Here is a 28,000-nt window from a genome sequence, read left to right as displayed (position 1 = left end):
TGCATTTTGTAATGGCACAGAGGGTGTTGGTACATCTAGTCTGTTCGTTCCCTCAGGTAAAGTCGAGGGTTTTTTTTTTTTAGGCATAAAAAAATGATCAAGGGAAACATGAGATCTGTCTGTCTGTCTGAAATGCAAACGTTTTTTTGGTTTACCGGCCTAAGACTTGACAGCAGTAATGAGGTATTGTGTAAGGGGAGTGAAGATGGAAAATGGGTGGATGGGATAAAAAGTGGGTGGGATGTGGAGGGAGAAGTACGTGGTGGGAGGTCTGAAGAGAGGATGACGGAGGACAGAGAAGGAAGGAGAGAGGAAGCTTGAGGTAGTGGAAGGCACTCTGGAGGGCGGGGGGTCAGATGTGGGATAGACAGCAGACAGCAGTGTGAAAACACTCGCTAAGACGTAATTAGGCCGCCTCTAAGCAGCCATCGGCGCTACGTCGTGTGGCAACATCGGCGCTATCCTCACGCGCCGGAAGCAGGAGTCACGCGTCTCGGGGGGGAGGGGTGGGGGGGGTCGGGGCCCTCACCCGCGCAGCCTGGGCTCCCTGGGGGCCCCGCCGAGCCGCGCGCGGTCTGACCGAGAGGAGCGGGCCCGCTGTTTGCCCTCCCTCCGTCGCTGTTGACTGAGTAAATGTTATTTTCAACTCCTGTCAGCTGCCTGGCGTGGAGCCCGCGCTCACCAACAGCCCCGCGCATATTTACGGGCCCAGAACTAACTCTTTGATTTGCTATCGCTTGTCATTAGCGGGCCTTACAGTAGTCTTCAAAGGGATGTGTAAATTCATAATGCAGGTGGAACACCTTCTAACAAATGAAAGGGCCTTTAATTATTTACACACCCACCTTTTAGTGTATGGCACATTATGAGCAGAGTGCTTTACGTTGGAAAGACCTTGTTATTAAACAGGAATATATGCATACTAAAGTGTACTCTGACTCAAAATGGTCTAATCTCCACTGCCTGCTTTGTTTCTACAATTTACATAGCGTAAGAAGCAAGGCAAACTGATTTATGACAGTTTGCCGTCGGGGAAAAAAGAAACATCACTTACCTCCTCATGATGTTCCTGTTTACAATGATAAAGCCTACACATTGACTGCCGTGTGCTCATTTACTTCCGCTGTGTGTGTGCGTGCGTGTGTGTGTGTGTGTGTGCGTGCGTGCGTGCGTGTGCGAACATGCTGAGGTTAGCTCCTCCACAAGAAGTGAACGACGCAAAGCTAATTACGGCAATCCAGGTGGTCACAACATTCAGCAACCGCCAGGACATGATAATGAAGGCAACCGCATGACTCTGCATAACTGATCTGCTCCCTTTTGTAATTTAGGAAAGAGTTCATAAAGAAAGGAGGGCACAGGGCGAGAATCCTACACAGTAGCAGTATCCCCTTCAGCAAATATCTGAGGGCCGTGGAGATCACCACGGCTATGGAACTGCCCCCTCTTACTCCACAGACATTTTGCTCAATATTTTGGGCCATTTCTAACCTACATGGAGGCTTGTTGTCGTGGTGTAGAGCAGTGGATGGGACACTGGGGTTTAAGGGTTTGCTGTGGATTAAATGTCAGACGGGACTCTGCAGTTTCACCCTTGAGGAAATTTCTTTGGCTGAATCGGTCCAGTAAAATACATGCTGGATAAGGGCATAGGCCTCGTCAAGATCCTAAATGATCGATTGGATGTCCTTTACTGGAACCACAACTGGCCGATTCCGGTTTTTTCTTCTTCTTTTTTTGAAGATTGGAACAATACAATTTTTTTATTGCTTTTAATATCTCTTTAGCCAAATTTCATATGCCTTTTTCTTGAAGGTGTTTTCTTTCAAAGAGCAGTTAAAGCATTATACGAGAGAATAGGAGATAATTGTGACTGCGTATAAAAACGAATAAACTTAAAAGAAAGATTGTTTTGCCGTGTAGGGCTTCAGTTGAGGAGCTGAATTGGGGAGCTGGAGAATAAAGAACAAGCTGAACACTTTTTAGCACTCCATCTCAATTGGCAACAAGTTTGACCCTTCTAAGGCAAGAATTTTGAAAGCTATGAATTTCTGTTGGATGGCTCCATCAAAGGAATCCAAAGGGCAAAAGTCAGTTACCTAAAACCCAGACTCAGTCAGCTAATCTTTATGTTCGGTATAAAGTCCCTTGCATGGTATTTGGGTTTAATGATCTCAAGAATAAAAGAATGTGCTTGTTAGAGGGGAAACCTGCAGAGCCATACACTTTCCCTGCATTTGAAATTGCCAAGATGATTACAGATCTAAATATGTCCAGTGAAGCCATTCTTGCAAATTAAAACTTCATTATTTTTTGTGGGGGGTGGCTTCTCTTTGGTTATGTTCCGCCGTCACGCCCCCCCCCTGGGGGGCCCCCAGTATGTTAGTTCTTTGATATTATTTCAGTTCTAATGTGCATTTTGCATTGGCCTAGACATGAAATGAGTGGTATTTTCAGTATTTAAGTATTTAGGTTTCTGTAGGCCTACCAGATTTACAATAGCTCGTATGCTGGCGTTTGCCGGTTTGTGGTTTAAAGAAAGAGAAAATGCACTCCACAGCACCTTGTGCAGCAATGTTATGCCTTCAGAGGTTGTATGTATGCATATAACCTGACCTAATTTCTAAAAATTACGTTTAATCTTATTTTTGGTTGGAACTGCTTCCTGTGACGCATGCAGCCTGTGACCACACTGCTCTAGGAAGGAAGTACCAGCACAATGTATATAAAAGGAATATTTATGGTTATAATTATGACTAAAAATGAATGTGTACAGCCTCTGGAAACATATGGTGCTGTTGAAGCTGCTTTGCAGTTATTTTAAAAAAAAAATGTTTTCGCTTTAAACCAAAAACTTGCAAATGTCCCTATACCAGCCATTGTAAACTAGTAGGTAGGCCACATTCTCTGTAAATATCTAAAATATCCTTCATTGCACACAAAAAATGCATGGGCCAATGAAAAAAAATATATACTTAAACTCTAAAAAGTGAACAATCCATTTATTGTGATTTAAATGTTCTACTGTGCTTTCACAGGTGGGTAGTGAGGACACAATCATTTGAATTTAAAATGTACATTTCAAGGGGTAATTCTAGCTTTTACTGTTAAATACAGACAAATACGTACATGAAAGAGACAAAAATAGCTGCGGTCGTGGTCCTATTCGCTGCTGAACTGTAGTTATTTAGATGCATCAGTATTCACTCTGTGGAATGGCACAATCATATGAAAGAATAAACAAGTCTCTATGTGGCAGAGGCTGATAAAGAAGCCATTAAAAATGAAATGTAATTCAATAGCTGAAAGAACCCCGAGGATCAGAGGAGAGGAAGTTTCCTTTGCGCCCGTCCTTTTATTTAGTTTGGAAACATTAATTACGGTCGAGTTAAATTAAATATGGTCAAGATAAGAGACAGGGGCGAGACAAGGAAAACAATTGAGTCGATGCGCAGGAGGGAATAGCAGTTAATTCTTAATGTTTAGCTTCTTTGCACGTATCTTGCCAGGATACACGACGCTTGACAAATAAAATTTGAAGGGATCAGTATAATCCCTGAGAGATGGAGCCTATTGCCATGATAAGTGCCTCGAAATGCATTGGAGGAATTACACACCACAGTCGAGAGCGTGTTTCCTCCCCCGTTTCGTTGTATTAATAACCTAGTCCACGGTTAATTGTATCATTCCTTCGCATATTTTGTTTCAAGCTCTCATGTATGACATTCATAGAGGGAAATCTGCAAAGGTGTTGGCAGCATTACAACATGAGAGATTGCAAAAGGAGGGTTAATGGTTGATATTGTTGATTAGCTTTTAGGATACAGTACCAGCTTCAACAAGAGGTGTCTTTAGATCACTGCATATGCTTTAGGTGTGAGTCAAGGTCATATTCTCAAAACTCCTGAATGCAGATCTCTTCTGCGCGGTCTTTGTTCTTTTTCTTCAGTATTGGCGCGACTGTTCAAAAGAAGTGTATTGTGCCCATTCAGACGACCCATAGTAGCTACGCAATTGTAACACGTTTCTGTCTGTCTTTGGTTTTCAGGGTTACCATCGGCCAAATCATTACATTGCAACGCAAGGTAAGAAAAGAGACAAGTTCATTTTTATTTTGCTCCGACTGGATCTGTTATTGTTTGCATAATGGAGGCGAGATCTTCAGCTGCTGTGTTATGACAGTTGTCAGGCCCATCGTGAGAGGTTCAGGGGAGCTGTTGCAGCTCACAGCACTCCCCATCCCCCCCACCTTCCAAGCCGCCTTGTGCTAAAGTGGCATGTTAGAACAATTAATCATCTGCGGCGGAGAGGGGGGGAGGGGGAGGGGGTGATAAATAAATGGATTTGCCAGTACGTATGGGCGCGTTTTGTTACTCTGCTAATCTGGCCGACAGATGCGAGTGCGACAAGCACTTTTGGAAGCCCCAGAGGTTAAGTCTGATTGATAGTTAATTGTTATGAAATTCTTCGAGGCCCACTTCCGCTCATCCGGACGCCGCGCGCGAAAGCAATTGGGCAGCGCTGAGAAAGAGGCAAATGTAATCAGTTCGTAATAGACTCGCAATCTGGTTTAGCAGAGATGGGAGTTGCATAATTACCTGTTTATTGGAGCGTTGCCTGCGTTCCCCGGTGCCAGCCCGCGTTTAACGGCACCTCCGCCCCCCCCCCCCCCCCCCCCGGCCCCCAACACCTCCCCTGCACGGTAGCACTTAAGGGCTGGAGAGAGACGGTAACTGGGGGCCACTTGGCTCCACTCTGTTCCCTCACCCAATCAGAGGAGACCTTGTTGTGACGTGGTCTTGGCTGTCATGATGTAGACGTATGACCTTTGAGTGATGGCCAGGAGTGAACAGTCAAGGTCATCCTCCTCCAGTCCCCCCCCAACCCAACCCACCCCAACCCAACCCAACCCAACTCCTGGTTGCGCGATTTAATCAAGCTGGCAGAGGGGGAGTATCTCTTTTTTGCAATTACACAGCAACTTTGAAAGAGATCTTTGTCAATAGGGGAATAAAAAAACATTAACAAGTGAGATTTTGCAGATCAAAGGGAGATGTGCTGCAGGCGTATTGGACATCTGTCAGTGTGTCGTACGGGTTAGCAGGTCTGCATGGGGATCCTGTGAATGCAGCGAAGCGCACTCACACACAATAAACAGATTTTACCCCAAGGTGAGGCTTTTGTTTTGCGATGACTTGATACGCTCTATTATTTGTCATTGCCCCCCATAGAAAGGAAGGTAGGCAGAGACTTTTGTCTGCTGTACAGGCACAGTTTAGCTTTTGTTGAGAGCAATGGTGTGTACAGGACCACTGAAGACAGTCGCCTCATAATCTCCCTTTCATTTCAGAGTTTCCCACCGCATGCATTGGCAGGGCGCGCTGAACAGCCGTCGCCTTTATACTCCCACACTGTTACCGCGCGGCAGACCGAGGTCATCTTCCCGCCGCGGGTCTCTAACCGCTTTGTTGTCGTTACGGCGTCGCATAATTGCCAAACCGCTCCTCAAAGGGTAAACTTAAAGCGAAGAACAGTGGTAAAAAAAAAGCTGAGGCGCAGTGCGCATTTCACGACCGCGGGAGCGAACGCTTCTCAGGATGTTCGGTCTGGTATCGGCGGATGTTAACACCGCCCCGCCGAGCAGTCTCGAGGTGAGCGCGCGTTCCAAACCGCGACGGCCCCGCATAATCACGGCAACATCCAAAAAAACCATGAAATATTCATGCGGGGGGGGGGAGGAAGCGCACGCCCTGAAGTTTACTGCGAGACGCGTCCTCTAACGATCTACAGCTGTCGCATTCCACTCTGCGGAGAAGAAAAGCGCCTTTTTTCTCGAAAAATGTGCAAGCGCTGGCGTATTCCTTTGGCAGTGACAGCTGACTCAGGCATGCCACAGCAGCCTCTGTGACACTGCAGTCAGCTGACAGGCCTTCCTGCTCTCTCTCTCTCTCTCTCTCCCTCGTGCACACGCTCACCACGGCCCTGCGAACACACTAATTGGAAGGCTCCGACTCCGCTGATCAGTAAACCTTTACAGTTGTATGACTACAGACCTTATGCAGCGCACCACTTCCTCAAATCAAAGCCTTCCACTGGAAGCGTCCCTTTTTACCATTGTTTTTAACAGCAGCGACTCCAGGGACCAGAGATTTAGCCGCTTGTGACCTCTGTGCGCATTTACACGCAAGCTTCACGGGTCCCTCTGAAGAGACAGCCCGTGCAACACTCGGACGATGGTGCCGTCTTCCCATCATCCATCTGTGACAGCGATTAATTCTGTCTGCCATTACAGTCTGCTGCACAGTGCTCAGAAAACTCCCCTCAACAGATATGGGCTCGAATACGGGAACCATTTTGGTAGGCGTCGGCTCAAAAAAAAAAATAGCACGTGGCTATCGGGTCTTGAGGGAGACATAAAACTGCAGTTTTGAAGAGCACAGGTTTAAGAGGGATTTTGTTTCTGCGTACATGTTCCTAAGTCTCCATTCCTGATGGACCACTGTGCATACCACAAGGAGGCTGAGTGCAATAATGAGAAAATTGCTTGCTTGCACAAGGAGCCAACGTGCAAAGCAATGTCATTTCGGGAGGGTAGCAAGTTTTCCGCACACAAGTGCTCGGTAATGGGGGAGGTTTGTGTGAGCATGAATATGTAAGCCTTTTCTGGCTGCTACTTTCTATGGCTCTAGGTAATGCACATCAGCTCTCAAGGATGCACTATGATTTGCATACACTAATTAGCTTGTCAAAAGTCATTTTTGAATTTCTTTGTTGATTAAAAACAATACTAATTTGAAATAATGGGATGTTGGCGGTTCAGTGCATAACCATGCGCTGTTACTGCTTGCTGAGGTCTTAAATGTGGGGTTTATTAAAATCTACAGTTAAATGAAAATGTATGTACAGCTTGCTAGTCTACTAGCTTATCCTCTTAGTTCTCAAAAATATGCAATTGTTGAATCTGATTAATTTAAGTCATTGCTGAGTCAACAATAAACTGCAAAGATTCTGTGTCTCTGTTACAGATTTGAGTCTATAAGACTCAGCATCTGTTTAAGAAATAAACCTGTTCTTGGCATGACAAACTGCAGTGTGATATAGGTTCGTTTCCGATGCCTGATTATGCTGCTAATAGGCTTTAAAGCAGAATAAAGTAAGTTCATTTTTTAATGGCATCACTGACCAGGCCAACTGCCTGGACTATACAGCTAGCTAGCTAGCTGATCATACTGTCTGGTCAGTTGGCTAGCTGAATGGCTCAACATAACATAACTTCTACAAAGGGACAAAATTAGTTTCATTGTTTTTAAAACAGAGCAGTTATCTTTTCTACCCAATGGCTCAATGTTAGCCATTTCATAGACCAGTCGTTTCCCTCCCCAAATGTGGGATGTTCTGACCAGTTTAGTTTATACTCTAGCGGACTGATAGCTGTCAATGGTTTATGTGTAATACGCACAGAAGTCCATAACCAGTAATAATAACAGAATTTCATGATAAAGATGAATAGTCAGCCTTTACATGTTTAATCTTTTATTATGAATGCAGTTATTTGTAGTGGTTTTTGGCTGATATGGGTGCCTTAGAACTTGGAAGCTGCCTCATAGATTGTCTGTTACTGTAGATTTAGGCTGTGACCCTCTCTCTCTGTCCGCTGTTTTTGACTGCAGGTCCAATGCAAGAAACTGTCTATGATTTCTGGAGGATGGTGTGGCAGGAGAACACAGCCACCATCCTCATGGTGACCAACCTGGTGGAAGTGGGAAGGGTAGGTGTCTTGTGGTGAATGGGTTTCCTCAATATGGTCCCGGAGGTGAAATACTTTTGGTCATATAGTGTATCTGGACACTCCTTGATCTGGGGCTGTTTATTATGATTTGGGTTAGGTCCCTTAGTTCCAGTGAAGGCAAATCTTAATGTTACAGCACTCAATCACATTCTAGACGATTCTGTGTTTCCCCAACAGTTTGCGGATTAGTGGACCAACTCCATGTTGATGCCCATAATTTTGGATGAGATGTTGGATGTCAGGTGTCCACATACTTTTGGCAGTGTAGTGTATGTAGGTTTCCTACCAGTCCGTGTTCCCAGCCGCTTCACCCCTCTTAAGTATTGGCTAAATTGAATCCCTTCCCAGTCTTTAGTCCAGACCACTGTTGATGAACATTGAGATGGACAACCTGGCTGGACTGGAAACCCTCCAGGGCCCAAACCCTGGAGTAAAACAAGTATAGACAATGGCCGTCCTTGAAGGTGTAATTCCTGCTGGTTAGAGATATCGCTTCCAATTAGCAGTTGATTAAGACATTGAAAAGCAGGCGATCTTACCCCTAATCCAAATGAGACAATTAAGTAGTGGTATTCAAATCGATAGACGATTGCCCTGGTAAGATGAAATTGCTCAACCTTGATGTAGGATGTCTGAAAGGGGAAACAATGTGAGATTAACCTGCCATGCCGGTCTGTTCTCCACTTAGAAGGCAGCAGAGCAAGGCAGTGGGGACGCTGTTATTTAATACGTGGCTCAGCTCAGTCGTTCAGAGTATTTAACTTTCCCCTCCTGGTTTTACCTCATCCCCTGCCAACACCACCCCCACTCCCCTGCATCCATTCACAAAAAAAACAGCACAAAAGTCTGCCAAAGGTGTATCGCATGATCTTTGTTATGCAGTCTGTCAACTCTTCTGTGTTAACTACAGAGGAGTTGTCAGTTGACTCCTGTATTACTGCAGTAAAATTGCCCATCTGCTCAGCCTTTGCAGCAGTGAACTCTGGGAAATCTTTGGCTGTGCTAATTATACAGACTAATTCCATAAACTCTGGTTCTTCTGTCATTATAGATGTCAGTTTCTCTTTGACTAGCATCAGAATGTAGCCATAATTTACCAAGAGTGATACTGTGTCTGAGCCCTAATTCGTGAATATTATTGTATAGATTCGTACAGTACCAGGATGCATCACATTTGAGAGAAATGAAACTATGTAATGTACTCTGGTTCATTCCACTCTGGTGAAAAGGTGTGGATGATCCTCATCTGGGATTAGGCATAAAAAATGTAAAGGTGAGACCTGAGGTTGTGGTCTTTTCTTATGGGATATATTTTCTAATGTCACTGGAACGTTAAAATCGAATTCCACCACTAATTAGTGTCACAAAAAGAATTCTGCTGTATTTTTTTTTATTTAATTTTTTTTTTTGAGGCCCTTAGACTTTACTGTTCTGTCCTATATATTTTTGAGTATTCCTCTGAGTAAAAAAAATCCTTTTATCCAAGGCCACAGAAAGTATTCTGGGGGCATTTTAATATGCCCATTTGGACAAAAATGATTAGTCTGGCTTAGTGGTACACACACACGCGCGCATGTGCACGTGCACACACACACACACACACAAAACACACATGGAAAAACTGATACATATATAAAAATTGAGCCTAAATGGAAGCCAGAAATTAGCTGCGGTGATGTTGCGTCAGTGGCTGGAAAACAGACGGGCCTTAGGAAAGCTCGTTTTAGCTCTAATGGGATTTTTGAGCCCTCATCTTTCCATCAGACAAGAAGAAAAGAGTTGTCCTGGAGATGGAATTGGATGGATACGGAATCATTTACAAGTTATTAATGTGAGAATGAAAAAGCATTAATGTGAGAATTACCCCAGCATCATTAAAGGAGAAATCTATTTACAGTTATTTCTTGAAATGGAGTGGGAACCAATATCAAAAGAATCTTATTTCAACTTGTGAAAATATTCATGATGCTTCTGAGGGATATTTTTAAAGAGAGACCAAATCGAATGAGAAGAGTTGTTGGTTTGTGACTGGTGGGTGCAGTGGATGTCTAGATGCTGCTAATGGTTATGCAGTCCTCGTACTCTTTGCCATCCATAAACATAGTTCAGGCTAGGTTTTTTCATGGGATTTTCATTCCAATGTCACATTTATGTACGGAATGAAAAGTATGTACTTAATTTATCCCTATGATTGAATGTAAAATGTTATTCTGGGTGTCAGTTCTGGATTTGATCAAAGCAGAAAGTGAAGTGAAATACTTAACTCTAGCAAACCTTTGCAATATGCACAAAAGTCAGGAAAATGTACGTTCTTCACATAATCAATAATTTTGGTTATAGAGACGTATTCGTGTGCACTGATGTTCTGGTGTAATTTGCCATATTGTCTTCTTGGAAAAAAAAAAAAAACAGTTTCTTGAGTAATTGGTTAATCTTGTACAAGAGTGAAAAATGAATCCTGCCGTCTTATTGCACTGTTCATCTACTCTATTAATGATTGATGTCGCCGGGTCTGCCATTAGCGGCTTTGCTTTCTCCGCTATCTTTAAAAGCACTGTAATTGCTTCCATCAATGACAGTATGACTTAGGAGGGGATGCAAATGAGAAATGTACAAAGCCATTAAAACGCAATTATATCAACAATTAGAAGTGCCCTAATCACAGTAACACAAAAGTAACAATGAGGGTGCAGACGAGGAAGACGAGCGATGAAAAAGTAATAAAACATGGAGTGCAGAGAAAGTAGGAGCTGATCGAGCGGCCCTGGTTAGAGGAAGCTCTCCTGCAATCCGTCTCCCGCCACACATGTACAGCTTGCAGAAAATCAGAAATAAACAAGTTATGATTTAAAAAAGGACAGTGCCTTGTGCTCCGTGTGAAAATCGCATAGTTTTTGCCATTGGGGAAATGCAAATTTGCTGAAGGTAAATATGCATTTATATGTCTGGATCGTGGATGTGTTCTCCCATCTCAAGAGGCACACCCCCTTAATTAGATACGAGCCAGTGGGGGTAATTAGAATGAATTTTACGGCAGAGGTTGCGTGCTATCTGGGTCACTCTGAAGATGTCAGTTACTTGTTACATAAAGTTGGTGCAGATTAGATTTTTTTTATTTATCATAATTTGTTTGAAATTTTTTATTTTTTTCATGCAATGAAGAAATAAATGAATTTACAGATAAATGAAGTGTTTCTAGCAGCTGTATCGTTTACCTGGGTCCTGGCGGTGTTCCCGATTCGAACAGCCATCGCCAGTAGAAAGCCCCTGTAATTCCCTCACATCCTGATCCCTTTCAACCTCAGGTGAAATGCTGCAAGTACTGGCCTGATGACACCGAGATCTACAGGGACATGAAGGTGACGCTCATTGAGACCCAGCTGCTGTCCGAGTACGTCATCAGGACCTTCGCCGTGGAAAAGGTGAGGCGTCGAGCACCCCCGGCAAACTGCCCCCCCCCCCCGTGCCGAAAGCCTTTCATTCCGTTTCCCCGCCTTCCTTGGGGCTAAGTGGAGGAAACCGCGAAAAAAAAATGAGCCACTTAGCCCCTTGTTTTGAGTCCTTGCAAGAGGGAGGTCCTTGACTGGGCTTGACAGTAGTCCCGTGTCTGTCCCACCTCCTCTGGGAGCACAGCCGCGGAAAGGTCAGCCCCTCTTACCTGCTGCATCACAGGCTTCGGCTCGATGAACACTGACCGGTGCCATGAATAGCACCGACAGCATTTTTACTCACATCTCTTAAGCAGTTGTTTGTACGAACAGTAACAGACATAAAATCCATGCCATTCAAAAAAAGGTATTGCTAATCATTTTGTTACTGATACTGGGAAAAAGAGCACCGCATGTAGATTGGATCTAGGCCTTTATGTTACGTTCTATGTGGTGATTTAAAGTGCAGAACTGAAACCATTTCATTTGCACGTGTTTTAATTTGCACATTATACATTTGAATCTGTATAATCCCATGTGTCTACTAGACGTAGGGTCCTCTCTGTAGCCAGCTGTTAAAATTGAGGCGATATTTAAAATGACATGAAAAATAGCTACCTGCTGTAAAAGCATGGATTGCAAGGGTTCTTGCTTTAGGACAGATGCCATGTCATGCCTGTCCCGGCTTCTTTCAAATCTGCACACCTTTCTGAAAGTGTAGTTAATGAGGACAGCAATCAGATAACACATCTACTACCATGAGAAAAGCGAGCTTGTATGTCTGAGCTTTTGCTTTCCACTTCTCCTATCCCCTAAGCTGCCAATGTTTCCAGACCCCCTTGGGTGCTAGTAATCAAGTCTCTCAGATGGGTGTCGGCATGGCAGACTGCATTACGCTGAACTGTGGAAGACTGTGGCGGGGAGTGAGAGTGAATCACAGCTCTGCTGTCCTCCAGCTGTTTTTCCTCTTTCTCTCTCCCTCTGGAGAGGCGCTTTGTCATCAGTCTCCCCGTGCCAAGTGGCGGGTTAAATCAAAACTTTGACCGCAAAATGCAAGCTCCGCGCTGAAGAGGGTGAGGTCAGGAGTTCGTAGCAGATGCCTCCCCTTAACCAAGTGAAGTGGGCTTATCAGCGGCAGGTTTTACTGTCTGGGCTTAGCAGCGGGTGGGAGGTTCAAGCCCATTCTCTGTCCAATTCGCTTGTTCTTCTTTCGCCCGTTTTCCGCAGCGAGGCGCACACGAGATCCGGGAGATCCGGCAGTTCCATTTCACGGGCTGGCCTGACCACGGGGTGCCCTACCACGCCACGGGGCTGCTGGGCTTCGTCAGGAGGGTGAAGTCCAAGACCCCCGCCAACGCGGGGCCCATGGTGGTCCACTGCAGGTGGGTTCCAAAGCCGCCGCCGCCGCTGCTGCACCTGCCCCCGACGGTCTTGGAAGTCGGCGGCGTGGATGAACTTGATGCGCCTGATATCAAACAACACTAGGCTCTTTGATGGCAAGGAAGCTAGCTTCGGCTTTCATGTTTGCTGGCATTTCAGTCAATAGATCTCAGTAGCTGCATATGGAAAAATAAAGCTTTTGTTGAGAACAAGCTGTGGGATGGTGGCTACGCAGAACCAGCTCTGAGTAAGTTTTTTGTGCACCCCCTCAGTGCCGGGGCAGGCCGCACCGGCTGCTTCATTGTGATTGACATCATGCTGGACATGGCGGAGCGAGAGGGCGTGGTGGACATCTACAACTGCGTGCGCGAGCTGCGCTCCAGAAGAGTCAACATGGTTCAGACAGAGGTAACGGTCCACAAATGTGCACAACATTGTACCATATCTCCTCAGGAGAAGTAATACAATCTACGGGGTGTTTCTACAAGACAAATAATGTAACAATTCTGCTAGTTGAACTACAGAGTTGTGTTTCAGCTGCCATTAGATTTATTTATTTATTTTCCATTTTTAAGACAACAAAGTTTTGATATATTAAGTGCACCCATTTAAGCCGTTTTGTACAAGATGGCTTGCCATGTCTTGGGTTGTGTGAGATGGCCTGTAAACCACAAATGGTGCTGAATGGTGTGAATTAGGTTTCACTCCCATGGACAACATACGCCCCCCCCCCCCCCCCCCCCCAATCATCCAATACAGGTCACCTTCAAGGATGGATTACTGTTACATGTAAAGGGTGACATTCAGTAGCCACTGTAGCACTTTGTCCTTTACCTTACATTAAGTTATGACTGTATGCCACTTTCAAAGTACTTTCACCAAACGGTGTCCAGCATGATTAAAAACACACTGTGTAAGAAAAAAAATTGAAAAGGAAAACCTTTTAAAAACTGCTTAAATTCATAACTGAAAAGGGCAAAAAATAATTGCAGTTAGACCTATTCCCCCCATTTGTCACTGGGGGATATTTTGAAATCTTTGATAAATGTTTTCCATTTAAATATTGCCAAAAGTACATAATTTAATCCAGTGCATAGGGTTGTCAACATTTAATTCCCAAACAAAAGATCATTCCTGCAGACTGGCATTGTGCCAGAAATATGAAGGAAAAAGGTTGCTCTGCTGGCTGTCTGGTTTTTGATTATGTTTTTGAATTTGACATTGAAAAAATGTGTAAATAAATATGGAATGAAACAAATGTACATGGTAAATATGATTTAAAAATATCTTAAAGCTTATACAGTATTTTTGGGTACAGGTTCCATTCAATGAAATGGTGTGTATAGACATTGTAAAATACAAAACATGAGTAAGAATCACTGACATAACCAAGATTATTTTCATAATTATCTGAATCACTACTTGATCCACTTTTCCAATTGTATTGTACAGTTAAATAATTAAAAAACAAACATAAAAACAACAGAAATTGAGGTATTATTTACAGCGACTGTCAGCTGAAGCCATATACCTGTAGTTACTCCTTTGTAAAATGTTCCTTAAGTGTATGTTAACAGTCTTTTCGTCTACTCAGTGGATTCCTTCCATCACGTCATTTAAACAGTGTTGTAAAACTAGAAATCCTAGCCTTGTGCATTCAGACTCAAAATATTTTATGGCAATTTGTGTGGTACACTTGTGAGGCATGTGAAATCAACATGAAAATACAAACAAATCTTAAGTAAATGAAAATTATTGATTATTGATTATGTGTTTTCAAAATTGAAAGTATGTGTATAGTGAGTATGTATGTGTAAGTATCTAAGTAAACTTGTGCCGAGCTTTACTATCTTACCTGAGGAAAAAATTTTCAAATTTCATGAGTCAAATGTAGCTATGCTACCACACTGCTGAAGCTCTGCATTCCTTCACTCAACAGCAGCAGAAATATTCTGAATATTATCATAGCAATCAGAGAAAGGTGACCACAAGTAATGCCGTCAGTATTAATATTAGCCTGAGAAATGTCTGCACATTCAACACCTTAATTATAAGTAAATCACGGAATTAATCTTCCTTGCGCAAAATGCATGCATTTTCATTAGTTTCTAATTCAATATGACAAGGATGCCGTCGTTTCCGTGTGAAAATCGTATATATGTTTGAAATGATTTGGCTAATTATGGAAATTGCGAACAGAATGAAATAATTGCACATTAGAATCTATCCATGACATTACAATTAGCCTATGTATTACTTTGACATGAGGATGTCGGCTCAATGCGCTGGCACTGTGATTATGATCCTAATCATAATCAATGACATTCTTCTGGATGAGGAAAGAGGGCAAGGGAATCTAAAATAAAAAAATAAAAAAATAACAATTATATAATCACATAAATAGGAGATTAGTCCAGCTCATCAAAACAAGACAGAATCATAATTAGTGTAATTTTACATAGAGAGAGAGAGAGCAAGAGAGACAGAAGTTCCTTGGAAGTTTTTTTCTGGTGATAAAATGCCAAAGTATGAGCGCATGTATAAGTGTTTGTATGCATGTGGGTGTGTAAATAAGTGCTAAATTATGGAAAGAAAACAACAGAGTTGGGATATAAATATATTTTATTGCGAATATACAGGTAGCAAACAAAACACTGAAATCACTATGTGCAGTCCGTTAATAAGCTTTTAGGCCACAGTGTGTAGCTAGTGTGACCTGTGTGCATTGTGGCACAGACACTACCAACATGTGAAATTTTACTGGAATATAACACTGCTGCGATGTGGGAGTCATTCAACTCATGCTTAGCTTATGAAAATGGACAATGCTGTCTCGGGCTTGATTCCAAATATTACAAATCCTAATTTGAGTTCATATCTATTGGCTGAGAAAATAATGCCATGGTGATAATGCCATTGTCATGCTTCTCAAACCACTGGGCGACTACTAGTGCTCTGTGGATGAGGGCATTGTAATCTTTAAAGACCCTTCTCTCTGCAGGAAAGATACTCTATCATTGGATGGCAGTGGTCATTCTAGTGACATTGACCTTGATTTGCAAGTGTATGAGTGCTTCCAAACCATAGCAGAAAATGGCTGACTAAACTCCCAAACCTCTTCTGTTGGAACGCTCAACTGCTTTTTAACTCATTTTTTGATTACCTCTATTTCATTTAGAAAATATTGAGTAGTTACTTCCATGTAATCATCTAACTGAGGAGAATATAAATACACAAAATGCATATGACAGTTTCAGACTAAGGAAGGAAAAGTGTTATCAGGGGGAAAAGAAAATTATAATGTCAAATTGTAACAATTACTAATGTTTTCCTTGAAGATGTGTGCTGATTTGAAGTACACAAGGTTAAATCTTTGTGATTGTTTGTCATAAGCATTTAAATAAACATCCTCAGTTTTCTGTCTGAGCAAAATCATGATGCTGTCTCAAAATGAACGACTTGTGAATAGCAATTTTAGCAACTAAGGAATGAATGGACAGTACTTTCATTAAAAATGCAACCATCACTTCAGCTAAAGGGTAAAAGCTAAAGGGAGGGTTTGACTGGTTTGGGATTTGAATGGCATGCATAAATTGTTATTCTGAATAACTTTGAGCTTAGTGACCTTTTGTCTGTCTTTTTCCTTGCAGCTGCAGCCATTTGCTTTCTTGGGCTGTTTGCTTTACAGAACCCCACTTGTTTCTCTGTGTAAATTTCAACTAGAGCATTAAGACCGAACCCTGCTAGAGCATTAACAGCACTCTTAGAGTTGACACTCTTAATTTGTTCGCTGAATAAACAAGTTGTGGGCATGTTGTCATAATTTAGCTTATGGTGACTGTGCCGTATGGCCAGCAAATATATTTCACCTACTGCGTCACTCAAGGACAACAGCGATCTCTTTGGTGACGTCACAGTAGCCCAACCCGAAAACCGCTGACCTCTACGTCAAAGAATTTTTCGAAAGTGACAAGGGAAGAGCTTTTCAAAATGTCACTTCATAAATGATTTACATCAAGCAATATTTCCCCTCTCTCCTTGAGAAGATGTCTAATACTGCGAGAGCAGAAGTCACCGTGCTTCGCTGTGCATTTCAGTCCACTGTCACAATGAGGAGATGCAACTGCCATTTTACCACTGATGTAGACATAGGAAAATTAAGGTATAAAAGTAACACTAAGAAATTGTTTTTTAAAGAGAACTTTAGAAGTGCTTTCTGAGAAATTCTTTGTGTTTTCCCTGAAGATTGACATTTAAAGCATTTGTAATAGGGCATTTTAAGTTAACATTACACTGTTTAGGTATACTTCTTTATATCTGAAAACGAACCTCTGAGAAAGTGTTGACTTCCTTAAGATTATTGACACTTTGCTCAGCCACACTGTGGACCATTAAAGCATTATGTATTTTTATTATGCACAAATCATGATGGCCTTTGAGTCCTAACATTTGAAAAACAGGGCTACTTTAATTAAACAATAAAGCCCCCTAATTCCAGCCAGATTTGATTGGTTAATTAACACAATGGCGGTGGATTAGCTGGATGTGTGAAAAATGAAACCCCTTGACAGGTTTACACTTCACCAGACGGCCATCCCCCGAAGGCCAGAAGGTTTTCAATTTTTGATGGACGTCTCAATGTGACTCTTGTCTTTCCCCAGGAGCAGTACGTCTTCATTCACGACGCTATCCTGGAGGCATGCCTGTGCGGGGACACCACCATCCCTGCCTCCCAGCTACGCTCCGTCTACTACGACATGAACCGCCTGGACCCCCAGACCAACTCCAGCCAGATCAAAGAGGAGTTCAGGGTACAGTCCTCAGGGTCTCTCTGACATGCGGGCCCTTTTCTCAGCACAGCTCCGCAGAAATCTTTTCCCGCCTTCCTGCGCCTGAGACTGATTTTGAAGACTGTGCCATCGCTTTTCTCACACAATAAGTGTTCTTTAAACCATAAGATAAAGATATGCGCTTACCATTTTCAAATTTGTAAACAAAAAAAAAATCGAGGTAAAGTAAATCATTTCTGAAGAGCTGGAGGTCTGACATGGTGTGAACACTCAGTCTGGATGTTCACTTGAAATTGACCTCTGAATTAAATTGCCACAGTGCTGAGGTCACATACCAATACTATGGTAATTACGCAAGCAAAATAGTCTCCAAATGACTTAATGTTTCATTCGATTTTTGGTCTTTTAGTAATTATAATTTAATAATATTTTGAATGCGGTTGCGTGTTATCAAATTTTTTGGATACACATTCCTGTATAAAGTGTCATTAAAGAAAGTGGGCCTTTCAAGGGATAGCATTTCAGCTTGTGTCCATCTGGCCCCGCCCCTCCAGACGTTGAACATGGTGACCCCCACGCTACGGGTGGAGGACTGCAGCATCGCCCTTCTTCCCAGAAACCACGAGAAGAACCGCTGCATGGACGTGCTCCCCCCCGACCGCTGCCTGCCCTTCCTCATCACCATCGACGGCGAGAGCAGCAACTACATCAACGCCGCGCTCATGGACGTACGTGGCCCCGCCCCATGTCACGCACGCGCCAAGCCCCACCGGAAAACGCCTGTCCGAACCATTGGGTGCACGCAAGCTTCATGTGCCACCAAAATATTTGCTCTTCCCTAATGATCCTGACACATGACATTAAATATGTAGCCATTCTATTGTTGGCCGTGAGCAGTGAGTCCCAGAGAGAACTCTTTAGGGTTTGACACAGATATTTAGTGAGTCTTCCAAGTGAAGCGAAAATTTCTCCCCTGTAGACTTTGGCAGGATGGACAGTGGAGCAGCGGGTCGTCCGCTTCCTCTATAGGCCGTGTTCCGCAACAAGCAGTTCCGCTAACGGTTAGCTGCGGTAACTAGGGCCGCGAGCATTTCCCCAAACGTGAGCTGGGAAACGTTTAATCTGTTTTCCAGCTCTCATCCTCAAGGCACTATGAGCGGTCTAATTGCAGCAATCAGTAGTAAGCAGCCAATGTAATGCAACCGATCATACAATTAAGGGCAAATTGAAGAGCTTGGTGGCGCAAGGGTGCAAGTTTCTAAACCAGGGGTGTCCAGTTTAGTCTGAAAAGGGATGCAGGTGTTGGTTCGAGCTCAGCACTAAAACGCCTAATTTGACTAATCAAGGTCTCGATTTAAGACCATGATTAGTGCATTAGCTGTATCGGGTGTCTTGGCGCTGGGCTAGAACAAAGGCCTAAGCCCATGATACAGGCCCTTTTCCTGATAAGACAGACACCCTTGAGGAAGTCGATTGATTGAAACGATTGAAGTACCACGATGTGTTGATTGCTTAACAAGCAGCTACAGAAAGTCCTGTATTGACCGCCGTTCGTGGAAAGAACTATAGGTTAAGTCAGGAAATACTTGTGGCCTTAGCTGTAGCATCTCCTGAAACAGGCTTTTAGTCATGACGTTAATCTGTGATTGTAAAAAGTACCGAGTCAGCGTTTCTGCTCTCACAGGATATAATAGTGAGTATCCTGTAGTACATACATAAAGATATACAATGGTCTCAGTTTTTTTAAGACCGAATTTGAAGAATATCTATGAGGAAAGCAGATTTTCCACAGTGAGCGAGGTGTAGACAGAGGCTGGCGGTTTATCACCGGTCTGCAGCGTGACGTCTTAATACCAGCGAGGAGAGAGATCCGATTCCCCGCGTCAGCATTCCTTATTCACCATGCGGTTACATGTTGGGTTATAAATTACATATCCATTTATATAATCATTCCCGAGTACTTTACGAGTAATTTAAAACTGGGCTTAACCAAAACTGGGGGGGGGGGGTTCGCCAAGTAAATATTTATTGGTTTCCATGTCTCCTTTTCAACAATTTATCTGCGGTTACCATACAGATGATTATGATCAATCCTATTGTCGTGGAAATATTTGTTAAAAAGTGACGTGTTTGTAAATGTGCTTTCAAGAATGGAACAATGTGGCAAATTTTGCATAAGTAATTGGAGAAATATGTACATAATGGTATAAATGAAACTTAGTAGCTTTTCCATAATAAAATCCAAATGATTTTGTGGGAGAAGATGTTGATCTGTATAATAGTAATGCAATGACGTAGAATAAATAGTCTTCTTAAAATGAACTTGTCCATCAGTCACTCAAGCAGCCTCTGATGGCCAACACAAAATGCTGACATTTTCTTTGTCCTCTCTCACAGAGCTACAAGCAGCCATCTGCTTTCATCGTTACCCAGCATCCCTTGCCGAACACGGTCAAAGATTTCTGGAGGTTGGTGCTGGACTACCACTGCACTTCGATAGTGATGCTGAACGATGTGGACCCGGCCCAGGTAGGCACGAAACGAACGGAACACGTTCCCGTGTTAAAGTACGTTTTGCGGGAAACAGTATCGTGGAAAGGACAGGACATGTGTTAGCCATCAGTAGGGCGGCGTATGAAATCAGGGCTGAATACAGAGGCCCGGGGCCCTGTCAAAACACCCAGGGATCAAAGCGTAGCATGAAACAGCTTTTCTCCTCAGTGTAACCCCCTGGGTGATCGGCCTTTAATTTCATACCCGGCCTGTAGCCTGGAGACCAGGTGTAGCCCGCAGTAGGCTCAGCACCGGTGTCAGTTTAGCAGCTGTTGAACTCGTCAGGATTTATACGGTCTAGAACGAAGCTATGGCCTTTTTTATTTTTTATGTTCCTTATATGGTATAGTTTAACTCATGCTTTTGTGTGTGTGTGCCTGCGTGAGTGTGTGTGTCTGTGCATGTGTCTGTGTGTGTGTGAATGTGTGAATGTGTCTGTCTGTCTGTCTGTCTGCCTGTGTGTGTGTGTGTGTTGTCTTTCTGTGTATGTCTGTGTGTCTGTGCATGCATGTGCATGTGAGGCTGTGTGCGTGCCCGTGTCTGCGTGCGTGAGTGCGTGCGTGCGTGTGTGTGTGTGTCTGTGTGCTTCTGAATGTGTGTGTCTGTGTGCATGTCTGCATGCGTGTTCGTGTCTGTGTGCGTGTCTGCGTGTGCGTGTGTGTGCGTGTCTGCATGTGTGTGTGCGTGTCTGTGTGTGTCTGTGCGCGCCTGCATGTAAATTCAGTAATCTCTTTTATGAGAAGGAGTTAACGACGAGGCTGTGAGATTTTCTGCCTCTTACTGAACATAAAGGAGAGCTCCCCAGAGCACGTATTACAGTGAAGAGACACTCGAAAAGTACACCATCAATAAGACACGCTGGGCCAAAAAACCCAGCCTTCTTCCCAGCACCTTTTGATCATGCATCCCTGAGCACGAGGCAACACAATGTTTCACTGTAGAAATACATACAGATACACAGAGCGAAAATAGGGATTCAGAGTGGGGACATAACTTCCCAGAACAAAGAGACCAGTGATTGATGTGTTTTTTAAAAAAAAACAGCGTTTAAAAGCATGTTTCCAAGTCCTCGTGGACTTTCTGCGCGATATCAAAGAGAATGAAAGTTCATTAAACCGAATAAGCATCCTCCTCACGTTTCTTTTGCGTCGTTCCCGTCTTGACAGCTGTGTCCTCAGTACTGGCCCGAAAACGGAGTCCACAGGCATGGGCCAATCCAAGTGGAGTTTGTGTCAGCTGACCTGGAGGAGGACATCATCAGCAGAATATTCCGCATTTACAACGCAGCGCGGGTAAGACGACCGACCGGCTTCCTCTGTGGTGAAAAGACGGGACAGGCTTTGAGCTTCTGCCCCAACCGTTTTTAACCGATTCTTTTTCCCTGCGTGTTTTTTTTTCCCCACCTGCCAATCTACTTTAGGCCCCCTCCACTGTCAGAAAACCAATTGCATCATCCAAATGAAGCCTTTACATTTGAAAAGGCAGGGTATCACAAACCGTCTCACTGAGCGCGTGCAGTGGGAGCTGAAGTCCAGAGCTTGCGATTTTCTGGTGTGCTTAATCAACTCTGGACTCTGCGCCTTTGCACATTGTCCTGTGGCCATTTACTGTTCGTTTGGTTCATTTAGCATTTGTCCTTAACATTGGCTCACAGCTAAATGTGAGAATTAACTTCTTTTTTCCCCACAGTTTAGCCAGTTCATAAATCACTAAAAAGCTTCCGTTTCTGATTCAAGGACAAATGTTAACTAAATCCTGGTGTTCATCAGTTGATTGCTGAAGCAGTTGATGAAGGGCTTGTATGTGTTCAGTGAGCTTATGTCTCTCTCTCTCTGGCTCTCTCTCTCTCCCTCTGTCTCCATCCCTCCCTCCAGCCGCAGGATGGGTACCGCATGGTGCAGCAGTTCCAGTTCCTGGGCTGGCCCATGTACCGGGACACGCCCGTGTCCAAGCGTTCCTTCCTCAAGCTCATCCGGCAGGTGGAGAAGTGGCAGGAGGAGTACGACGGCGGGGAAGGCCGCACCGTGGTGCACTGCCTGTAAGAGCCCCGCCTTCACACCTCCAACCCTGTGCCTAACCCACTCTTCTTCCCTCCTATAGATACGTCACATGGTCTATGTGAACCAATCCGCGGCTTATTTTTTTTTAGTCAAGATCATCTGTGAATATAAAAGAAATCTTGTGCAGAGCTCCGTTCTCTGGCCCATGGAACAAATGTAGGGAAGGAGTCCAGCTTTCTTTAACAATATCAGCGGCGAGCCAGCATGGCTGGGAACCAGCTGCGCGTCACCGGAGCAGAGACTGCAGACTGCAGCGCGACGCTCAATCTGGTTTGTGAACTTGGACGCTCCCTAATTTGGCGGCAGGGGCTGCCGGGTTTCCTGAGGCCCAGAGCGGGGCGGTGGGAAGAAAGGGGGACGTCCCGGGAAGGGAGGACAGGGAGGGGGGGGGGGGGGGGGGAAGAAGTAGCCGTCGACGCTCTCCGGCTCGCTAGGCAAACGCGGTTAAACGCGCGCGAGAGCGGCCCGTCTCGGGGGGAGCCACAGACAAAGGGAAATGCCAGGAGCATGTGACTCTTGTTACTACCCAGCAGGACTCGCTGTGACCGTTTACTCGGCCCACACAAAACTGGAGAATTGTCAGAAAGGCACTCAAGGAAACCCCCAGGCCTGAAATCACCGTGTTTATCGCACACTGGCCACAAAGTAGATTTTCTGAAATGTCAGGCCAGATGACTTACAGCATCCTTGCGTAATTCCAGGATACAGCGCACAAAACAAGCGGCGATAATGTTTTAAGGGCCAGTGATGTTAACAGAGGAAGCGCACGAGGAGGGAGAAGCTGAAGAGGTGAAAGCCATTCCCTCCGCTCAACCCCCCCGGAATCGGAGGTGCTGTCAACAGAACTCTGTATCTGAAGTGACACTTCGCATTAATCGCGGTCGCAACATTAGAGCACCTCACCGAAACATTTTGCTTGCACTATACCTGCTAATTACCCCGGTTTTAAAACACTCCCATTCAATGCTTAATTTATTAGTGGAAGTGCGCTGCTTTGTTCCGTTCGAATGCTCGTCTAATGTGTTTTTTTGTCAGATGAAATAAGAGGTGGAGCAGCGCCATCTACAGGTCAGGTTTTTAAAAACACAAAATGTAATTTCCCTTTTACACGGCGGTGGAACAAAGGGGAATATCGACACAACTCTTCTTGTATCAGTTCATCATTTGGACCATTCTGACCTCACTAATTCATTACTAAATTAGGAGAGATCCCACCATGATAATTTGCTCTTAAATTTATACCTGTTCTTTTTTATCTATTGTAACTGATTGGCTAAAAGTTTTGTATAATAGTCAGATTATTGAAATTATGTATTGGACTTTATATGGCTATATCCTCTTGAGGTTCTGTTATTTAAAGGAAAATGGAAGTACTATTAAAAGAGGAAGTACTGTTCCTAGTTTTCTCCCTTGCTTGGAAAGTACAGAAATTGCTCGTAGCATGTATAGGAAGTCACCAGTAAATTAATATTATTAAATAATTAAGCTCTGAACAGGCTGCCTTGTTTCTACACCTTTAGCCGCTTGGGCCCTGACCAGAGCCTTTATCCAGGAGTGATGTTAGGTTTTTTGGCCTGCTAAAATATCTCCTTTTGCATTTCCTCTCGTTCTCTGGTCGGACAGGAACGGCGGAGGCCGCAGTGGGACGTTCTGCGCGATCAGCATCGTCTGCGAGATGCTCCGCCACCAGCGCTCGGTGGACGTGTTCCACGCTGTGAAGACACTGAGGAACAACAAGCCTAACATGGTGGACCTACTGGTAGGTTATTACAGCTGACAGCTTAGCCCTTCCTAGCTAACTGCATTTCTGTATATGCATTCAAATCTAAAAACATGGGGGGCCTCCAGTGGCGTGGCCCGTGGGGCGCCTTCCACATGCTCATTGCGAGCCACGATGCCGGCGATTCGGGTCCGACCGCCGACCTTTGTCGCGTGTCTCTCCCTCTCTCTCCTCCTGGTTCTTCCTGTCTCTCTGCACTCTCCTGTCTAATAAACCTGAAAAAAATATATAAAAAAATAAATAAATAAATCTAAAAACATTAGAATCTACAAAACACAACCATAACCTGTAATGTGGTTCATTTTCTGCAGTGTAGTCCTAGTAGCATCTGTCTTCAACTCAACAATCTAACATCTAAAATGTAGCCAAGTTAACCCAGGTTTATGCTATGGCAACAGGTAGTCTGTGAAGTCTTCATAAGTGTTTTCCTTTAGATACCAAAGCAGCGCAAATAAAGCATGTAAACACTCAGCTAGTGAAAAGCGATCAGCAAAACTGAAGCAAATTTTAGGAATGGGAGGACAAACAATTTTTCAGCTCTTGCTTGCTGTGGAAACCGTGGCCTTGGCAACCTTAAACTCTATTTACTTTTATCTTTTCAGGATCAGTACAAGTTCTGCTATGAAGTCGCACTGGAATACTTGAATTCTGGGTAACTTGCCACAAGCTCCACCTCCCCCCCTTGCCCTGGCCCCGCCTACCTGGACAATGTTTAAATGTTAGCTGGAAACCTGAGGCGTGCTGCTCAGACTAGTGTTTTTACACAATTAATGAAGGACAAAGGCTGGTAGGACCAGATGTTTGCACTGCTCATCTGACCTGTCTGTGGTGGTCTGCCCCTCCCCCCCGCTCCCCACACGCCCCCGTTCCCTCGCTATGTATGCGCAGCAAGAAATGGTCGGACACGTGTCACTGTATTAGCCTCTCATGAGAACCCCTGCCATCTTAGCGAGCAGGAGCACAGTGATGTACTAACAGTTCATTTGGTCCAGATCTTTTAGTTTTGACCTCTCCTCTTGCCTGTGACCTTTGGTTATTGCCTTTATCCTCGTTGGATGATAAGTGTCATTTCCGTTTTTGTGGGGAATGCGATATAGCGTAACGTTGCAATGTTTTTAAGTTTAATTTTTTTTTATTCTTTGTTTTTTTTCTCTCCAAAAAATCACATTTGTTGACGCAGAGCCCAGTGTGTGTATAGCTGAAGTAAACAAACCGACATTGAGAAATGAAATTCTAAGTGTTACTTTGTCGTTGCTGTATTTTGCTACAAGTATCATGTTGAAGGAGGAAAACGTTGGCACAATTCACATGCGAGCTTATGTCACGTCCGATCAGAAGATCCAAAGCTTATTTTCTCTTCATTTGTTTATATTGTAAATATTTGAAGTTCTGCAGATTATTTATTCATTCGGAGTAAGTTTTTGTGAAGCACATTGAGTGACAATCATGTTTTTTTGATTTATTATTTTCTCTCTTCTCAGACTATAATGTTGTTCAGATAATACTGTTAGCCTTTTGTTTATGTTGTATGTAAAAAAAACAACTTCAGTTTGCAAATACATACATATATCTGCCATTACTGCTTATATTGTATTTCTTATCCATTTTTTAAATTCATTATATTTCTTCTAACATTCTTTCACGTCATTCAATCAGGATATGTTATTAATCTAAATGTTTACTCTTGAGTCCTACGCACTTCAGTTCACTAAGGTCAGTTTTGCACAAGTGAACATTGCATCATAAACACAACTAAGCCCTTAATTATTAATTACGTCTTAAACAACGTCCAAGAGCTTAAAAGCTCCAAAATATCAAAATGAGGGGTAGTCTGGAGTTAGGTCGTCTAATATTTAAATATTTCTGTATTTTCACATTTATCTTCCCAGCTTTCTATTCTAAAAATACACAAGCTATAATTTAAAGATGTACCTGGATGGCTGTACAGCATGTTTTATTGATTGTGCACTATTTTGAACAGACTGGAATTGCAAAGCATTGGTGAAATTATGACGCAATCCAAAATCTGCTGTAAGGAGGCCATGTATCTGGCACTTATTCTTAATGCACTAATGCACTCCATGGTTTGGTTAGATTCTGACTGTGACAGTGTTGACTCTGATGATGATTCCCATAGGGCATCACCATACAAGCATCATTCAGCAAAGGAGGGTTTCACTCTGCTGAATGTTCACCACATTATTCGCTCAATGCTGCAGTCCTCCAGTGCGGTAACTTCTATTGCAAAGTGAAAAGAAGGGACCTGCCTGTGCTTCAGAGGATCCGTATGCTTGTGTGAACCTTCCCAAATTAGCAGAGGTTGTTTCTCCTATGGACCAGTTCCAGTTCCACTGGGAACTTGAAATTTCAGAAGATAGAAAAAAGAAAAAAAAAGTTTGGATTTTCTATTCTGTATTTCTGAGCAAAGAAACAGAAAATAGGAACACTTACAAATAAAACATTCATAAAGGAGGGGTGCTTCATATAATTATTTCTCAATTAAGTTTTAGTTACTGTGCATTTTCAGTCATTTGATAATGGTATTGGTTTGTGAAGATTTTTTTTTCTTCTTCGGTTTTCCTGTGACAGTTCTGTGGTTGAAGAGAGCTGAAACGGTACATAGACTAAAATGACTGAAAATTGATTTTAATTTCCAAAGAACCACTTTTCAACTAAGTTGTGTGAGAAATTATGTCAAAACACACTATTTTCATCTCTATACTTCAGTAGGTACCTAGGTGTCTGACTACCTTTGCTCAAAGCTTTTTATGTTTGGCTCTGTGTGGTTCTTTGCATGCCACAAAGGTACAAAAAAGATGTTTTATCTCTAAAAGCAGAGGCAAAAAAGGCAATAGCCCACAGTCTTTAATTACATGTATTGTCAGAAAGTTCTTTTGCTTTGAATCTATTTCAGTTCCTCGTGGGATATGGTCTCCATTGCCAGATATGACAAAACCAAGAACGCTATGAGTAAGAACCACTTTGAAAGGTTTAATGAAACTTTGGTGCCGTTTTATCAATTTAAGGAAGGAGGATCACAGTTCATCCTGCATCATCACTCTGTATGAATCTTTGACTAAAAAGCTTGCCTACGTCAAGTTGTTCCCATGTCATGCCTCCCACAGACCTAAGGTGGAAAAGAAGTTACTGTGCTAATGCTTGTGTGTGCTGATCTAACTTTCACCATAATACCTGAAAACGTTACAGAACGTTTTATAATTACATTTTCTGAAATTATTGGCTTAGGTACAAGAACTAAATTGATTTTATGTAGTTATGCTCCAGCAGCTGTTGTAGTTGCGAGGGTTTTCTGTACTCTGGGCCAGCACCCAGAAAGGTGTGACAATTTGTCACCCTGGAATCTGCTGAAAGCAGTTGGTAAGATCAGAGGTGTCAGTCTTTGAGGCCCCAAACTGCTGGGCGGGCAGCCATTTGGCCCACAATCTAGGTGCTGTTGAACTGCTACAATTCACTGCCGCATAACGGACAGGTAAAGGCAGTCCAACGCCTCTTCCCCTAATGTGAATAAAGACACTAGGTCTGCTATTCTTAAAAGAGTCTCAGAGAAGTGCTGATCTAGGATTCGCTCATAATGAATAAGGTTAGCATATGGACAGGGGGAATGTGATCAGTACACCACCTCTGAAATACTTTATAGATATTGGTCCAGATAAGATTTAGTCACCTCGGCTGTTCAGAGGGACCTCACTAAATCCAAAGTCTGTGCTGTTTACTATGACTGTTTTTTTCCCCTCCCTCTTCTATACTGTCAGCATTACCAATAAAGAATTCGTGTCCAACAAGACTGGAACTCGTCATTCTCTCTTGCAGGGGTATCGGAATGAAATTACCCCATTACACTTGCCATTTTTTTCTGAAATGCTGAAATGATAAAATTGATGCACTTCTTGGTGGATTATAGGGCATGAACATGATGCTCACCAGGGCCTAGGGTGCTACAAATCCTGTAAATGTAATTTCCAAATGCAGTATCCCTCTTTCAATGGTCCTTATTATGTTCCCATTATGCTGTACAGCGACGAAAAGTGATAACAGAATTGCATGCGTTATGAAAATGGCATGCATTACAGTTATGCCATTTTCATTTTATTTCAGGAAATATTTCCTTTTTTTAAAGGCAGCATGTAAATTACATGCAGTGTGTAGTTAAATGCAAAAGTATTGGGGCGGTGACACAATTTTTATTGTTTTGGCTCTGT

The 28,000-nt window shown here is 43.3% G+C and overlaps 1 protein-coding gene across 16 annotated transcripts in view; it reads left to right on the top strand.

Moving 5' to 3' along the window:
- Positions 1-26,167, top strand: part of ptprma (protein tyrosine phosphatase receptor type Ma) — a 206,478-nt gene extending 180,311 nt beyond the window's left edge. For 8 of the 16 annotated variants that reach the window (XM_035415359.1, XM_035415353.1, XM_035415351.1 and 5 more), the window contains 12 exons: positions 4,049-4,085; positions 7,671-7,768; positions 11,095-11,211; positions 12,445-12,599; positions 12,870-13,005; positions 17,259-17,408; positions 17,942-18,115; positions 19,785-19,916; positions 21,107-21,232; positions 21,815-21,978; positions 23,615-23,759; positions 24,383-26,167. In XM_035415359.1, coding sequence (XP_035271250.1) covers positions 4,049-4,085; positions 7,671-7,768; positions 11,095-11,211; positions 12,445-12,599; positions 12,870-13,005; positions 17,259-17,408; positions 17,942-18,115; positions 19,785-19,916; positions 21,107-21,232; positions 21,815-21,978; positions 23,615-23,759; positions 24,383-24,436 — 1,488 coding nt within the window. In that variant the 3' untranslated portion in view covers positions 24,437-26,167. The remainder of the gene's footprint in view (positions 1-4,048; positions 4,086-7,670; positions 7,769-11,094; positions 11,212-12,444; positions 12,600-12,869; positions 13,006-17,258; positions 17,409-17,941; positions 18,116-19,784; positions 19,917-21,106; positions 21,233-21,814; positions 21,979-23,614; positions 23,760-24,382) is intronic. The other 8 variants (XM_035415358.1, XM_035415350.1, XM_035415348.1 and 5 more) reach the window with 1 other exon arrangement.
- Positions 26,168-28,000: the final 1,833 nt, after the last annotated feature.

This window comes from Anguilla anguilla, chromosome 4, assembly GCF_013347855.1.
Source record: "Anguilla anguilla isolate fAngAng1 chromosome 4, fAngAng1.pri, whole genome shotgun sequence".
Classification (NCBI taxonomy): Eukaryota; Metazoa; Chordata; class Actinopteri; order Anguilliformes; family Anguillidae; genus Anguilla; species Anguilla anguilla.
This window is presented reverse-complemented; position numbering and strand designations above follow the sequence as displayed.